The sequence below is a fragment of the Drosophila melanogaster genome, chromosome 3R, assembly GCF_000001215.4.
Source record: "Drosophila melanogaster chromosome 3R".
Classification (NCBI taxonomy): Eukaryota; Metazoa; Arthropoda; class Insecta; order Diptera; family Drosophilidae; genus Drosophila; species Drosophila melanogaster.
This window is the reverse complement of record NT_033777.3, coordinates 22,334,186-22,351,659: the sequence shown is the minus strand read 5'-3', so window position 1 is coordinate 22,351,659 and position 17,474 is coordinate 22,334,186. Positions and strand designations below refer to the sequence as shown.

General features: G+C 41.6%; 2 protein-coding genes and 1 non-coding gene across 4 annotated transcripts, besides 1 other annotated feature; 2 read left to right on the top strand and 1 right to left on the bottom strand.

Moving 5' to 3' along the window:
- Positions 1–3,282: 3,282 nt before the first annotated feature.
- Positions 3,283–3,353: a mobile genetic element.
- A 6,055-nt stretch (positions 3,354–9,408) lies between these two features.
- CG5386 (uncharacterized protein) lies at positions 9,409–10,424 on the top strand. Its single transcript, NM_142766.2, has 3 exons — positions 9,409–9,531; positions 9,623–10,120; positions 10,190–10,424. Exons 1-3 carry the CDS (start codon positions 9,446–9,448, stop codon positions 10,368–10,370), a joined length of 765 nt encoding a protein of 254 aa, NP_651023.1. The 5' UTR covers positions 9,409–9,445; the 3' UTR covers positions 10,371–10,424.
- A 928-nt stretch (positions 10,425–11,352) lies between these two features.
- Positions 11,353–17,403, top strand: CG5388 (uncharacterized protein). Of its 2 annotated transcripts, NM_001300533.1 has the most exons (3): positions 11,353–11,495; positions 14,030–14,538; positions 16,732–17,403. In NM_001300533.1, exon 2 carries the CDS (start codon positions 14,041–14,043, stop codon positions 14,536–14,538), a length of 498 nt encoding a protein of 165 aa, NP_001287462.1. In that variant the 5' UTR covers positions 11,353–11,495; positions 14,030–14,040; the 3' UTR covers positions 16,732–17,403. The 2 variants fall into 2 exon arrangements, with proteins under 2 accessions (NP_001287462.1, NP_651022.1); NM_142765.2 differs by lacking the exon at positions 16,732–17,403 and having other exon boundaries at positions 14,030–14,627.
- asRNA:CR46054 (antisense RNA:CR46054) lies at positions 13,991–14,596 on the bottom strand. The gene has a single exon (NR_133435.1).
- Positions 17,404–17,474: the final 71 nt, after the last annotated feature.

Here is a 17,474-nt window from a genome sequence, read left to right as displayed (position 1 = left end):
CATTTTCTTTTGTCTGCTTGGGTTTTTGCTGGTCGGTTTTAGCGGATATTTGATACCAAATGAAAAATCTCATTTCGCTGTGCGGCTTTGGTTTGTTGTCACTAATCTCTCGGGCTGACACTTGAGGATTATTTTCATATTTCTATTCACAAAACCGAGCACTTGGAGTGGGTGGAAAATGGCTTGGCAACAGTGGAAAAGCTTCTTTTTTTCCAACACTCGGATCTTTGTATACTCTTAACACGTAGTTGTTTTATTTATGAAAGTGTTTTATTCTTGCGATTTTATCAATGAGGTTTGAATATTTATTTAGGAATTTGTTATGATTTTAGCCTGTGTAGTTATTTATTTCTTAGGGAACATTGCGTTAGAAATGAAAAGGGAAATTTTGTAAGCTTTGAAAAACACTTTACAAATTAAAATGTATCTAGCTTAATACATTTAAGCCTGTGAAATTAGCATCTCACTTAATATTCATATGCAATTCTTATTCCGTTTTTGCTTATCAAATATTAGCAACCATTCTGTCCAGCAATCAATCGCCGAATCGACAAACACGAAAATATGCATTATCGATAATCTGGCATAACATATTCCATTATATTTTGATAGATTCATCAGCAGGCCATGAATATTCGCCCGGCCATTCGAATTCGCTTTCCAGTTGAACGAGCTGCTCGGAGCCTTATCGTATTTTTGTAATTACCAAACAACAGCTTGGTCAAATGGGAAGTGAATGTGGATGTGGGGGGGAAAATGCCACTTGGCTGGCTTCTTGACTATGGCTCAGTGACTCTGCTGGCAAATCAAAAATCAACTTTATCTCAGCTAGTGGAAAGTATTTGCATGTCAGTCTCAACTGTAGATGCAACCAAAAAATGCACTTAGACTGGATTTGTGGTGCGGGACAGGAGCTTGTATACGTTGCAGTTGACAGCCATAAAATGCAGGTGCAGGAGAATGAGTCCTTTGTGGCTCAATGGCTGCAATCGGCCAGAAGTCAGGCAATTGTTTCGATTGGCCGGCCATAAATTCCCTAGCATTTATCTCGTACAGTTGTGCTGGCTGTTAACTAACAGCCGCCCAAGCCATGCAAATCAATTGCAATGCAGCTGGGGAATCAGCCCGGCAAGGCGACGGAATTTATGGGCCATAAACCGAAAGTGGCCAGAACGAGATGCTGCAGTCTTGTCTATGGAGTCATCAAAGTGCCAGGCGTTTTGGGGTGCATTCAAAAGTACAATGCAAATACTTTCTTGGCACTTTAAGTGCACTTTCTTCACTTGAAAAAGAGTACATTCTTTTTTCGTTGTCCTAATTTCTTTATAAAAAATCGATTTAAAAGAATCAAGATCTAGATGAAAGAAAGAAAGCGCAGGCCAAGTATCTAGAAATCTAATATAACATATAATCCCAATAACAAACATTTTTTTAAAGTGTTTCCATCTGATAGTGCCAATGAAAATTGATAGAAAATTGGCGCACAAACTGTTTTTAGTTTGGCAACAGCTTACCCGATTTGATTTCCTTTTTTGGCCAACTTGTACACCGTAGTTGGGTACTGCTAAAATAGAGTGCGAGGAAGTGGTTTTTCCGGGCGGGTGTTTCAAATAAATGAAAAGCTCCCGTCGTGGCAGAATTTATTGTTGCATACTTTTCGGCTCAGCGCCCCGTGGCATGCAAAAAACCAACCAACGATTTTGGGGGTGTGGAAAAGAGTTTTCTGTGCAAACATGTGTAGCCTGACCTGCTACACCCCCCCCCCCCGCAGTACTAGCCCCCGCCCTCTGGACCTGTTTATTTTTCGGTTAAACCCAAATATGCATTTTTCATGGCCTCGACGGACTTTCCATCCACTGCATCCGGTCTTATTCCTTTTTCAATTGCAATAACATTTGTCGGAGGCGAAACTTAAATTGCATTTACCAGCATTTTTGGCAATTAGCGCTTACGTTTTTACTATACGCATATCGCTCATCCGCCATGTGGGCTTTTAAACCGAATAAAAAACGTATAGCACAGTTGTATATGGAAACAATGGCCACGTTAAAATGCGTTTAAAGTACTCGCGGCGTGTGCAAACAAAACGTCCAATTAAATTAGAACAACTTTTCTTTCAAGCCAAAGCATTTAATTAAATTACCTCATGCTCTCGCACCTCCATTAAAAATAAAAGTTCTAAAGTCTGTATGTTCAAGCTACTTTTTTGGCTGCTGGGCAAGCACTTATTTAAATAAATAACATTAAAAAAGGAATTTGAAGAATATGCTAACATTTTGTTTAATGTTGGATGTAAGGTTTTTGTAGTAGATCAACAGTGAAAATGATTAAATTAGAGTTTGTTTTTGTACAAATTTATTTAAATTAAAATCGAAGTACTTCCGATTTTTTCTACACTAAATTATTGCAAAGATCCTCATGCAAAAATCAACCAATAGTTCATAATATAGTTTTGTATATCTGAAATTCAAACCAACATAGATATCAATCAACTAAAATTGTTCCTTTGTTTTCCATCTGAAGTTAAAGTGACTTGTACTCGAATAGACTGACGCATGCACAACCCTCAAAATGTTTGTTATATGACTATTAATCAAAGGTCGACACAATGATTTAATTAAGTGCCACGCCCACATTGACACCTGTACCTGTGAATTCGAGGGTATGGTGTTCCAGAGGTGCTAACCAAAAGCCAGTTACAAAAGTTTGTTGGCATTTTAAAGCACGTGGAGCGACAGTTGTCAGGGGCGATGACGGCACAGAATCCATTTTACGGACCCCTAAAAACTATGCCAACAATTTTAATGCGAAATTCCAGAACGGTGTTTACTCGCTTTGCTCTCCCATATTCTACGAACGAATTTTGATTAAATTGAAATTTATTTTAATTAAACAAGCGTCGCAAATGTCTACTTTACGCTTCAATGACACGGCAAAACAGATGAGCCAAAATTGGGTGTGAGTGCCTAGAATGTGGCCTTAATGTTGGCATGTTTTGCGGTCTACTGACAATTTTGCCTTGTGTGTTGCTATCCCCGTCTCGTCACTAAGCCATTCCAAATTTTTTGAGTTTGTCCCCGAAAAATTGTTTGCAACTTTTTAGGGCATTTTTATACCTATTAATCGTAGAGTATAAGAGATTCAGGTAGAATTCCGTTACGTAATGGATATATATTCTCGATCAGGATCAGTAGCCCAATCGATCGGACCATGTCTGTTCATCTAGCTGCAGGCTCGCACTTTTATCAATTTATTTTATTATTTCTTCCAATTTCTATCTCGTTCGCATTCCTACTAGCTGAGTAACGGGTATCTGATAGTCGAGCAACTAGACTGCAGCGTTCTATCTTCTTTGTTTTGTGGCCTGGAAGAACAACAACTGCAATTACATATATTAAATGCTCGTCCGCCCAACAGTTTGCTTAACATTTGTGGGCGAAAGAGTTGAGGGAACCCAAAGGGAAGGCACCATTAGACGGCACATAAGCCGCGCTTAAGTCCAACTAATTAGCCTAAATTTGTTAGCAGGCTAACAAACGCAGCCACCTGATAAGTGGGTAGAAAGTTTTCCAGGGTATGCCAAGTTCACGGGACATTAGGGTCAGGAAGTTATAAGGCTGGATACAATTCTACATGGCAGAACTATACTTGAATTACAATATATTGAAAAAATTGATTTCCAATGGATGTATTTATAAGGCTACTTACGTTTGAATTCTATAATATAATATTTGTGGTATAAACGACACTGATCGTAACGAAACTGTTACAGGGTATGCTCTGTTCGACATAACTTTCCCATGTAATGGTCGTTGCCATAAAGAGTTAACTGTGCTGCATTTACCGCTAAGCGGATGCACGACCACAAAACTTTTTAGGGGCTGCGGGTGGCAGCTGGCTAGTTGCAATGCGAATGCGTTTGCTAGTTGCTGTTTGGGGCAATTGTTGCAAGTGCTGCTAGTTGCTGCTGATGTTACCAGTTGTTTGTTGCAAGTGACTGTTTTTGTTGGTACTCAGGCACTTTATTAGCAAGCGGGCCAGAGCAGCGTGCAGCGTGCTATTATTTGATGTTATTTATGAGTTGCAGACGTTAAGACGCGAATAGCCACATGCCACACCGGCACTCTCACCTGTTTTTGCCCCATAAGGTCTTTCGTGTTATTTTCATTGCGCGGCACAAGTTTAGCCCGGCAATTAGAGAAAGGCGTTAAGGATTCGTGGGAGGCCGCCTTCATTAGTTGGTGTTCTTGCTACTTTTCGGGCCGCCAGATGAGCTGCCATTTGGTCCTTGAGCGAAATCTAAATGTGCATTAAGCTGCAAGCAAAATGGGCAACTTAGTTGGAATATTTCCTCGGATGGCTCGTTGGATTTCTTTCGATGCACAGAGAAAAATTATACAAAATTGTAGATCTGTAATTATTAATGAATTCAAATACAATGAAATTTTTTCGAAATTAATTTAAATTATTTTTTTCTTGTTTATTGCGTGATTATTTGGCATAAAAATACCTTAAAAGAATAACCAACTATTATTTCTCTTTGGCGTCTTCCTAATTCCACTGGGTTCTTTTAATTTTCCTCTGGAGCTGGACAGGACTAAGTTTTTACAGCTGGTCGCTCGTGCATGTCGCCGGCGATCCTCGCCAGCTTCGACTGCATCCAGTAGCCAACAGCCAGCAGTGTCCTTCATCCTGCATCCTGGCAGATTTCGTGAATCTGGACTTGCTCCTGCTGCAGGCATAAATCACGTGCGGCGCGCACAAGAAACTTTTGATTTGTGAAATCAAAAGCCATTTGCTGTGCTGCAATCAGCACAAACATTGTATGCAGCACTGGCGGTGCAAACTTTTGCTTTTTGGCACTCGTCAGATATGGATGCCATCACCAGGAGCAGGAGCCGGAATCTTCGTCTTGCAACTTTTTCTTGTTGCGAAAGTTTTTAATAGTTTGTTGGCGCTTTCGCTGATTTGCTGCAAAGCAAAGCAAAGTTTCTTTTTTCCCGCAGCTCTGGCATTTGCTCCAAGGAGGAGCTCTTAAAGTATGCTATGCATTGCCCACTGCCCGGGCATGCTAAATTTCAATGGACTCACTAATGAAGACTGGCTGCTTCTAATACGCAAGTAGTTGCACTCAAGAGCTCATGTTTGTTACATCTTTGTATGCACGATATAAAGTGTTCGGATTTGTAGGTTGCAGGGGTATGCTAAGTGCATGTGACAGGTTGCCACAGGTAGCAGCCTATCCCAAATAATAAAATACCATAAAAACAATATTGCCACAATAAATTCAGAAAATCAATAAAACCAAAGATCCATATAAAATACGATTCATATAGGTCGGTCAAATAAAAATTATTTTTTTTCGTAAAAAAGAACAGCACATAAATTCGAGAGTATGAACATGACATTAAAAGTAGGTAAGTTTTGTACATTTTCATTTATTTTAAAGCAAAATCCAAATTTAAATGGTATTTTCTTGTCTACAAGCGGCATTCATCATGAGTGGGATACTTACTTGCTTTTGTTGGCCCGCTTTTCTACTATCTGCAAGTGGTTGCGACGTGTCCGCAATAATTTGGTCGCACTGCTGTGCAAAACTGGGCCTCGAACTCGGACAAAACATAAAAAAGAAGGCGAAGAATATGTGTCAGTCGAGGATGGAGAAAGAAATGCGGGGATTTGTCACATTTTGTAGGCTGCTGCAGGAGCACCGAAGAGGCGACTAAAATAATCAACTAAGCCAAGTGCGGCAACTGCGACAAAGTGTGCTGCAGCAAATGAAGAAAGTTCGCGGCCCGCTTTCACCGCATTTCCCTTTGGCTTTCTCCGCTTCAAGCGGCTACATTGCGTAAAAGTCGTAGAAAAGTAGTTAAACTTCTGCTTTTTTTCCACTGACATAATTCGCGAAAAGTGCGCCGGGCGCCAGTCCTGAATGATATATCCAAGTGCTGGTAATAAATTCCCCCAGTCATGCCACAAAGTAAGCCAAAGTTGCTAAACTCCTTTTTTATATGCGGATGTGCTCCAAAGCCATTTCCATATGGCTGAGTAGAAATCAGTTAGAATAGAGACGGAAAAGCGCAATTGCAATGAGAGCATAATTTGTATGACAAGTTGCTTGGCGGATTGTAAGTAAAGTTAAAGCGCAGCTTTGTGCATATAAAGTTTTAAAGGTATTGAGAGAAATCCTCCTGGCTACTAAAAAGAAATAATACATTAATACTAATTTAAATGGGAATGTCAAAGCGGAAATTGGAGATTAAGGTAATAGGATATTATTTACTTTTTTTTTTAAAGCACTAAATGCTTAAAGCCCATTTGTGTTGTTTTAAATAGGCCAGTAGCTCAACTCAAAGCGTTTCGGACAGGCTTCTACAAAAAAAATTTTTTAATTAGTTTTAAGAAAAAATGCATTCTGCAGCATGGATAATGAAATTGTTTTTTATAAATGACTGAATTGAATTAATTGAAAAAGGCTGATTGGAATAAAAAAGAGTATGTGTTGAATTTGTTATTTCATTGCACTTTTGCCGCCGATTTTGACCTTCACCCAACATTGAGAACTCGATTAAAGCCGCAAGAAATTGCCATTGCAGTCGGGGCCACGCCCATTTGCCCCCTCAAAAGGGAAGCGGCAATAAGGGGAGGGACGAACAAATAGCAACAACGTCTGGTTATGGCCAAGTTCAAGCCAATGTCTGGCGGCGTCTGGGGCACGTGCTGCCCAGATTCATCTCCGTCAGCGGAAGCCTCAACATCAGATTCAGATTCGGCTCCATCTCAGCCATTTCTCTCCATTTAAGCCTGCCCCAGAGAGGGGGTGTGGCAGGCAGGGAGGGGGGAAACTGGAAAAAATGGTGAAAAATTTGTAACCGAGGCGTTTTGTTTGCTCTCGTTTGCTTTGGTCACGGATACCAGACTGCCAGTCAAGTCAAGTAAACATGATGTGCGGGGTCTAATTTTTTCCCCTTTCTTTTTTATATACATATATATTTATATGTATTTTTTAACTTCTGGCAGCCAGTCAACCCAGCCGGGGGTACCCCCTTTTCGCCAGCGCTGTCTGTGAGCTATATGGTTGCACAATATTTTACATTTTCATGCATGACGCGTTTAATCACGTGATGCATATGATTTTTAGCCAGCCCAGGGGTTATGGGCACTGGAGTCTGGGATTTTGGGGGCGCTCCTCATATATTCATGCATACAATTCCATCAGCATGAATTATGTTTTGCATACTTTCAGCCTGAGTTTGTGCGAGCTTTGCTTGTTTTGCGTTTAGGTCTTTGGCGCTGTCTGGCGCATTCTTGCAGCCCTTGATGCCCTCGGCAGTTGCCTTTCATCTCTGCCTGGGAGATCCTACTCGTCAGAGGGTTTTCTGGATTCTGGCCCCTTTTTTTTCCACACTTTTCGGTGGTGTGGGCCCACTCAAAAGTTGTGGATTAGAGCGTGTAATTTTACTAAAAAGCGCCAACGAGCCGCACTTCACACACATGCAAACAGTTGGGTTTGACAGGATAGGAGCTGCGAAAGTGAATTTTGTTTAATATATTTTAAGTTATACAGAACGTACATACTCAGTGTCAATCAAAGATTAAAAGTCTAAATGAGTATATATTGCATAAATTGTTAAATTGGATTAGAATCTTTAAAGAAGTTCAAACTATTCGTTTGAACCCGTTTTTCTTCCCTCTGCTGTGTGGCTGCAAAGAGGTGGATTCCCGGGTGAGCGGTTGTTGCCATATTTTAAGTGTTTTCTGGTTTTTCGGCCACTGTGCACGGTGCTTTTAATTCCTATGGCGGCGCTCGCCTGTAATTTATGTGCTTAACTTTCACACTCGGCTGGCTAAAACAGTCACCGAAAAATCGTCATAAAAATAGAAAATATATATATATATGAACACTCTCGTACTCGGCCATTTCACACTTTTGCGCCTTTCGGCCGAAAAGCGGTGGAAAATGAAAGCGAAGCCACAAGGACAACGGCTAAATGCGGAGGAGGACGAATACATTCCAGTGAATATTTATGAGCAACCAAAGTAGCATTTGTGCTTTACATTCCGACTTTATTGTGGCCATCGTTGCTGAAGTCCAGCCAGTTGTTGTTGCCTCTGTGTGCAACAGTCCCGTCCATCGTTGAAATTCAGGCCGCCCTTTGTGGCTGCCATTGCTTCACTGGAATAAATATTCAAATTGTATGTAATAGTTTATACTACTACTCTATTCTATGAACTCGCATTTGATCATCTACTTAGGTTTTAATATATCAAATATTTCGATAGAAACTATCTTGTTTATTATGATGTTCAACTGATATTTTAATTAAGTTGCTTTTTACTGTGTAATGTTGGCGCTGCTCTTGTTGCTGTTGCCGTCCTCTCATCTCTGTCAGCTTTTCCGACTCTGATGAGTTTATGCTTGGAGCACATATTACTTTATTCCAGAGTGTGCCTAGGCCCCTGGCCACGCCCCCCGCCCATGTGGTTTTGGCCCACCAACACAGGCACATGCACACAGTCGGCCATTCATGACTGTCATGAGTTTTCCGCAATTGATGGTCTAATTATGCCGCCAACACTAAATTTCATGACTTTGCTGGTCGACGAAGGCCGCCGATGATGAGGGGGTAGAGGGGAGGGGGTATTTTCCGAGAAGGGGAATTGTAATTTAATGGAAAAACATTTTGCCACACATCCACGGAGAGCGGAAAATGGGAGCTGAAGCCAAGGGCCACTTTACAGTTTGACAGTCACTGCCAGACGGTTGACATTTTAGCTTGGATTTATGGCCACCTCTTTGAAATGGCTCGTATGTTAATGCAACAGTTTGAGAAGCGTAGTTTTATGGATTTGAGTTTAAGAGCCCTTTTTGTTGAAAGCACATAATCATATAACTTATGGAGGCATTTACAGCAGCTGAAAGGCAGCTTATTATAAAAAACATATTTCTTATTAAAGCTAAAATATTAAACTTTACCAATAAGAAGTAAACTATTTAGATGAATAAATGTATTCTAATCAATTTAAGAGAGGTATAACGTTACTATTTAGTTTCTATTAGCTTATTTTTACTATTTGATTAAGCCAATTAGCTAGTCATATTTTTTGTAGCCGGCTAATTGAGATCCACTCAATCGAGAACCGCTGTCGGGCCTCCAGTTGGATCTGTAAAGCCGAACTGGTAATTATCATACCGAAACCAATGGGGCACATCAAAATGTTCACACTTCATAATATTTGCATATTAATGTGCATGTATAATTAGCTTCGAAATAATTAATGCCCGAAAACAAGAAACCTAATCGAATGCCTAGGCAAAAGCAAGCATCTCCCAATTAGAATCCATGGCATCGGAGAATATTTGATGTGTGAAGTTAGTTAGCCGGAGTTAGTTCTCACCGAGAGTTTCGAGTGGAAGGTCTCTGGCACTAATAAGTCTTTAAATATGTATCCAAATTGGCTCGTTCTGCTCCACTTGCCGCTGGTTTGTTTGGGAGTTGTTTCGCAAACATTTGCACAGCCGCTGACAAAGTAGGTCGTGTGAATGTGCTGGAATGAATCTCGCCCAGTGTGTGGGTGGTGGTTAGCGGGTCAATCTATTGAGCAAACTATTTGCTTACAGGCACCACAACACCGGCATCCTGAGCATCAATCGGGCGGAGGGACAGAAGATTGAGGAAGCCGCGCTCCAGCAGCATCTGCAACAAATCACGGGCAGCGAAGCGTTGGCGCCATTGTTGCACGAGTTACTGGGCCAAACTGTGCCAAATTGGCAGCAGCCACAGCAGCAGCAGAAACATCAGCAGCCACGGCAGCAGCAGCAGCAACACTACCAACAACAGCAACCAAAATGGCAGCAACAACAGGCCACAAATCAACCGCAACAGGAACAGGGGCAACACTTTTTTGTTTATGAAAACGCCGCGGGTCAACCACCTCAAATATTGGCCGGGTTCAATGGCGTCAATGTGCAACCTGAACAACCAGGCCAGCAACTGCGTCTCCAGCCAAAGCCAATTCAGACGGCACAACAATATGGAGGAGTCGGGCCAAAAGTCGTTAAGGCGCCGCCAGCCGCAGCTGCAGCCGTTTGGGCGCCACGAGTCGAGAGCCACCCGCCGTAAGTAAACACTGAAAACTACCAACTTATATAATCCATTATTTGCATTAAACAATGCATTTTAATTAGCCCATACCCATCTGCGGCAACTGCAGCGCCAGCAAGTTGCCAACTCGGCAGGAATCCGTCGGAAGTTGCCGCTCCTGCCAGCCCCAAAGCCACGCCCCCCGCGCTATGTCCGCCTCCTTCGGGTGGCCAGGAGACGATCCCCTTGCTCAGTGCTGCGGCGCTCAAGGCGACAGCTGGTTAAGTTTTTAATTAAATCGCTGGCATAATTAATAAAGATGCGCATAGAGAGTCGGGCAAAGTGTTGCATACTTTTGGGGCGGCCGATCGCATGGGTGTATTGGTTGCCGTGCACATGTGTGTGTGTGTACTCAATATTCATTCATGTGAGAGCAGCAGCTGTGTCAGTTACTGCAAAAAAAGTGAACTGGCTTTTTTGAAAATATCTTTATTAAATTCGAGGATTTTGAATAACCTTGAATAAACAGATGTAACAGATTCTAGATTTTTCTAGAATTTTTTTTTCTAATCCGTAACCAGATTTGGCTTCCAATCTCCCAAAGCCCAGAAAGAACTCGAACAATACGTATGAGACTTATTTGTCAGCGTGCCTGCTCCGGCCTAGCAGGACCTCCGCCCACCAGGACTCGTTTCGAGCTGTCACCGAACTCAGCATAAAAGTAAAACATTCAACTAAAAACAATTTCTAAAAATATATGTGTACGAATATAAAACATGCAACACGAAAAAACCGCACAAAACACTTCACGTTGAGTGCGACTCGCAAATTGTGGGGCGTCTGTGTGAGTGAGCTGCACCACCGACACCAACAGCACCACCGCAGAAAAGAAGCAAAATAATAAATAAAAATCCGCAAAATGTATGTGTGGCGGAGCGTTGAGTCTGCGGCGGAGTGTTTTTCGCAAGTGTTTGAGCGGGAAAAATGAAAGTGCTGAAGTGTCGCCCATTGTTTGTCCTGTCAACTCAACGAAGCCGCAAGAAGTTGATGACCGGAATAGTTGGGGGATGGGCTCAAAAGCAGGTCTATAATCTAAAGGAAGATCTTTGGGACATTCCTTGGTATCGAAACAATAAGAGTGGCGGGTAAACTGAAGGGACGCTTTTGGTGTCTAACTAAAATTTTAATATACTTACTAAAATAGGACATATACTCTCAAAGAAAGTTACCCAGCAATCTATTCGCTAGAAGTCGAAAATTGTTCTCAGCATACATATCTGGTTTAAAAATGTGTATTTGTTAATATCAAAGTAAGTCTTCCAAATCTGAAGTTCGCAGTAGGTCCTGGCAGTCAAAACTGAAATTGAATTGGATGTGGTTGTGACTCCGACCCTCTGACGTCTTGCAGATGTGAGTAAACTGGCATACGGATGACTCCTTTGTTGTCATCGGCACTTTGGTACACACTTTATAGAGCTCCATTCGAAGGCTCTAATTTCATGCGCGCATAATCAGGGAGCGTGGCTAATTAAATTCTAAACATTCGCCAGCATGAGCGCACTAAAAAATGTTTTATATGACTAGAGTCTCGAGCCCCATCCAGTGTTTCCCCATCTCTTCGTGAAATCTAACCCCATCCCATACCATTCCATACCATACCCATTCCATTCCAAGCCAGCCTTCATTCCAATCTCGAGCTGGTGCTTTGTAATTGCAGATCCCGGACTTCGTACACGCCCCTATGCAAATGGCATAAAGCTGATGATGCTGTTGTTGCCGCTATTACACTGAAAGAAACTTCAAAAGTAAGATTTAAAATGCAATAGAAAGTTCTCAGTTCAAATGCGTTTTTCTATTGGATTAAGTTCTCCAGTTTCAGTTGCTTTTGCGTGGACATTTTTTTTCGGGCTTGTTGTAGTTTTGTCTCACTACATTTTTTCCAGTGCTGTTGCTGCTGCTTCGGCTCCGTGTTGTTCTCTTTGTGCCCATCTGCAACCTAATCTCATCTCGCGCTGACGGCTTTTGAACTGCCTTCGTTTGTTGTCGTTGTCGTACTCTAAATTAACCGTTTCGTTACGTCAGCGCTGTCTTTTGTGCGTTGACAGAAGCGATTGTTGTTGTTGTTGTTACTGCTGCTGCTACAGCCACTGCCAAGCGAATCCTGTAGTCCCGTAGCAGAGTCCTGTTTAGTTGCAAGTTTGTATGAGGCAGCCGTGCGTGCCCGGTCGCCTGGCAATTGGAGCAATCAGCCAGCTGAACTCAGCCCGGCTCTTCAGCTTTTTGGCCCATTTGCAGTTCCAGACAACCCATTCCAGCTTCAAATCCCACTTTCAGACCCAATCCTATACACAAGCCCAATGGCAGTGCCCCAGCACTCAGCACAGCTCGGAGACAGTTGGCTTTGTCTTGTCAGCTGGGTCCTGGCACTGTCCTGATTGGCATTCACAATTAGCGAGCGGGTAAATAGAGAGATGCTGCAAGAATGTTCCAAGTCCGGGTGTCTAATATAAAGAAAAGCTATTTTTGGGGGATCGCGAACTAGCCCTTTTATTGTAGAGGATCACAAACGCTCCTATTATATAAAGCTCATTACTAAAAGCTTACAGATGACTTTTATCTGTAGGTGCTAATAGTCATTGGTCATAGTCATTGACATTGGTCATCTCAATCCTATTATGCTTTTGAATGATGTAGTGGTCAGCGCGAATCCACCCAAACCCTAGGACACACTTGCCAAAATGGTCAACTGAAATGCCTGAAAGTATGCAGCAATATATAGTTCACGCACACAATGACAACAACTGAAGAGAGAGAGAGAGTGTGTGCGTGTTTGTGTGGCATTGGAATAATGTACTCTTAATTTGTTATGCGTGTGTGATTAATGATCCATGCATAACGATAACTTTGACTCATTACACCTGCTGATTTATCGCTGTCAACGGGCGGTCCACAATATGTGACCCAACCTCGCCCCACCTTCATAACCACCTCCCTTTTCATCCACACAAAAACACAAACGCACACACTCGCATCATCACTGGCACATGTAAGTGAATTTTGAATTTTGATTCGGCCACTTTCGCTTAATCATTTCGCAATTAGCCGGCATTGTTAGGGTATTTGCATTGATTTATTGACGCTGTCGCTAAGATTGCGCTGCGTTCAATTTTCCCTATTGGCATTTTTAATTTTCCCATTTTCCATGTCAGTTAACTTTCGACTACAGTTCGCCAGCATGGAAAATGCACAATTAATTATGCTTACTGCTGGTTTTTGCCTTCATTGACTTTTTCGCTTTTCCCGTTTTCTTTCTCTTCTTTATTCACTTGCATTTTCCCACTTTTCCGACCTTTGAAAAGTGTGAAGATTCAGCTGTATCGATGGAAACTGAAGTAATTAATGGGCGTGGCACTTGTACCGCCTGCACTAATGACCCATATTATGAGGTTATAACTGTAGTCCACTTGTCTGTCAGTCTGTGTGTCTGGGTTTTCGCGATTGCCAGTGCATTTGTGATGACATTTCGAATGTGTTAAGTAATTGCAAAAGGCATCGATGAGTCGCCGAAACCAAAGACTGGGCAACAATTGTCGGCGAAGACTGATGAACTGCAGTTAATTGAAGTCTATTTGGGTTGATGTATGTATGGTCGGCCTGGTCGGAACACTCGTCGGCGTTTTGAGTGCCGGAGGAGAGGGTCTTAATTAGTGTATTGGGTAAACAAACGAGCCTCCATCCGCTTAAGCAGTTCCAAAGAAGCGGGTTAGCTGGAGTTTGGCAAGATCGGACTGAAAGATTGGCTTCATGTCATGTTGAAATTATAAAGGGGGCGTCGAATGTTGGTTTTGAAAAATATTTGAAAATTTGTAATCGCCAGTTAGTTTTATAAATCTTGTAAATCGAGTAAATAAACGCATTATTAATATTTTTCATATTCTCTTCAGATTAATTTGAAATGCCTCCTGTTGAAGTGAGCATACGCCAAGGAGTTGCGTTTTTGGGCTTGTATGTGCTGCTCCTGGCTGCTTTGGTGCGTCCCCAGATGAACTTCAGCATATTCGTGGACTCGTTCTTCCTGCAGGTCAATCACTCGGTGGTAATGGTGCTGAGCTACCGGTTTGATTCCTATATGGCGATGGCCGCCGCACCACTCAGTGCCGTTACGGTGTTTGCCCTTTCCAAGTGGAACGAACGTTGCGAGAATCCCTCCTCCAGGAAGCTAGTGATCATGGGCGTGACATGCTTGTATGTCTTGGTGCTGGTGGCCAATGTCCTGGCCAATGGAATAGTGGTTCAGCAGGCGTTGATCCGCTTCGATCAATGTCCGTATCGGGCGTGGTATATGTACAGCCAGATGGCCATGTCCTTTATCAAATCCTCGATTGCAGAAGTCCAGGAAGTTTTCACCGGACGGCCTCAACGTCGGTCCCGACTTATATATCGTTTGCATTAGGTACAGCCAAAAAAAAAATGAGTAAAACTGTATTCTATTCCTAAATATATTTGCGAATGGGTTAAGGAAACCTATTGGGTGAATACATTATTCCATATACTTATTTGTTTAATTATATATATATATATATATATTTATATATATATAAATATTTATTTATTAAATTCTGGATATTGCAATCGGATAATCTTAATTTAATATGCGTTAAATTCCGTTTACATTACAATTTCCGTGTTGTGTGTTGTTTTTTTTTTTTTTTTTCAAATTTTTGATTTGAATTTCCAAGGCATCAAAAATTCTTCAAAGTGCCTGTGAATTATTGTGAGCGGTGATTATTTATCGGCCAACGTGACTTTATCTGGACATTAAGTGGAAAACAATGAACCCGAAGTTCAAGTCTGTCTGAGGTTTCCATCTAACCAAATGCTGGTGATTGGATTGTGGATGGTGCAAAATGGGTGGCTTATGGAAGGTGGATTGGTTGGGTGGTTATGTCGATAGTAAATGATGTGCACAGTTTGTTGCGGTCGAATTGCATATTAGATTTAATGCGATTTGCATTCGCCGCTGCCTGCATCGATAATGATGCGCTGCCCCAGGCGACACTTGGTTGTTTGGATTGGTTTGGTTGGCCAGTTGGGAGTGGGATTGAGTTAGGAGTCTGGGGTAGGGAACGTTTGTCTAGGAAACCGCAGAGGCGGCGCAGAATCCTTCGGTTTTTGGGGGCGGTGTAGAATGCAACGAGACGGGGCGGGGCGGGTCGTGTCTGGCGAGTAAGTAATTTTGTGGTTGTATTCCGGGGCACGTTGCTTTGAGGCTACCAACTCGATCGGCGTTGTGGCGTGTGCTTTTGGCAAATAGTTAAGCGCAAACAGAGGCCGCCCCCTCAAAAGGCCCACGGGTGGAATCCGGGCTCGGAAAACAAAAATTTTATGCTGGGCTTAAGCAAAAGTATACTATACGATTCAGACTCTGACTCTGACGCAAATTCCCAACAAAATGCTTTGCATATGATTCCCCAAACAGCAAAAAAATTCATTGTTTTCTCTGCCGTTCGCAAAACATGTCTTTGATCTCCAAAACATGTGCGCAATATTACAAAACAAAATATAAAAGTACAGAATTAAAAACGGGCCAATTTACACACAAAAGGGAAAACAAAATGTTACGAAAAAAACGTTGTGATTATGCATATGCAAAATAAAAATCGCAAGCAAATTAAACGAAACGAAATGTGAGTGCTTAAAACAAAGCTAAATGAGTTCTGCTTTTGCAGGGAGGCATTAAATATTTCCCAAAAAAAAAATCGAGAAATGCTGAAACCCGAAAGCGGTTTTCCCCGCGAGACACTAAAACTTATTTATGCCTTCGATTTGATCGAGGGGGTGGCCTGCTGTCTCTTTCTCGACCGACTCTTCCCTCTCTTTCTAGAGTCACGAACGTGTACGCTTGACATTCCCACCAAAAATATAAAACATCGGAACATGCTAATTTATTTTTAAACTGCGGGAAAATACACCGATGTTGGCTGCCAGCAACTGTAAACAAACTGTGGTTAAACCCCGTCGAACTTCCCAGCTAAACCTAAAATATTTAGAACGATTTGTCTCTGATTTCGTCAGGTTTGGTGAAATTTGGGTTTTAATTGGATCTCTAGATATTCCCAGACTATATATGGACTATAAAATGTACAAGAAAAGAAAAGAAAATTTAACCTACGCTTACTCATGTTATTTAAAAATAGACAAGGTAAACAAGAACTACATATTTTAAGTCGGTAGAAGTCTCAAATTTGTATGTGACTTGGGTAATTGAAAACCTTTCCATAGTATAAATACTTATATTGATTTATTAAACATATTAAATATATCATAAATACTGGCTCATGCCCAAAAAATTAGCATTATTTATTCGTTTATCTTTAGAACTCATTGAAAAAGGTTATTTATTTGTTAACTGAATTATTACAACAGAATTTGTCAAGTAATAAAGCTAAGTGCCTGCCAAAAGTTGATTCAACTCATCATATTTAGTGAATGTAAATACTGGGTATCAAGTGAACGAGCATTTCTTTAACATTCTTTAACATGGCTTAGATTTTCCTAACTCTTATCTTAAGTGATCATAAAAAGCCGACAATTAAAGTAGCTCACTTTAAATGGTGCTCTAATTTCGTTTTGTTTTATTTACCAGAGCTACCAGTTTGAATTAAGATATCATCTCGGAACTGAGGTTCAGCTTTCAAAAGGCAGTGCCTTGGGATTTTCCCGATGGGATGTGACGAGATGTTATTGAACCGCCGCAGGATTATCAGTACTCGAAGTGACAGCTGGGTGACAAAATTTGAAATGTCAGATCAATGCGAGGCAATAAAATGCAGTGATTGATGTGCCAATTTGTAATTTGTTAATTAACATATTCCCGCCCCGGCTTAATTACCGCTGGCCACACAAGCGCTCAAGTTCAGTGGTACAAAGCGAGTGCAATTAATATTTTTATTACGTACAATTTGGATTAATTGCCGTGCACATTCACATGAATCATCCCATCAAATGTGTGTCAACGCGAGCGCTTCATAGTCGAGAGCATCCCGGCCAGATTTGCATTTCTTTTGTATTTAGTCCCTGACGCCACAAACTCGATCTCCGGCTTCCCCCAAGTGTTCCTGACCTGTGCTCCTCGCCTCAACGTGTGTCACTCACTCCGCGAACCGAACAGAATCTCAATCTGAGCATCTCAGCATCAGCCTCAGCATCAGATTCAGCATGAGGCTCAGATTCATCTCGGCTCAGTTGGAAATCAAAGTTTGGAAACCGGATTTGCATGCCAATACTCGTAAAGCAAGCGAAGTCTGGCAAACAAAACAAAACAAATCAAACGAATGAAATGAAATTCTTTCGGCTTTCGCCTGGCTTTTGCTTTAAATACAAAATCGC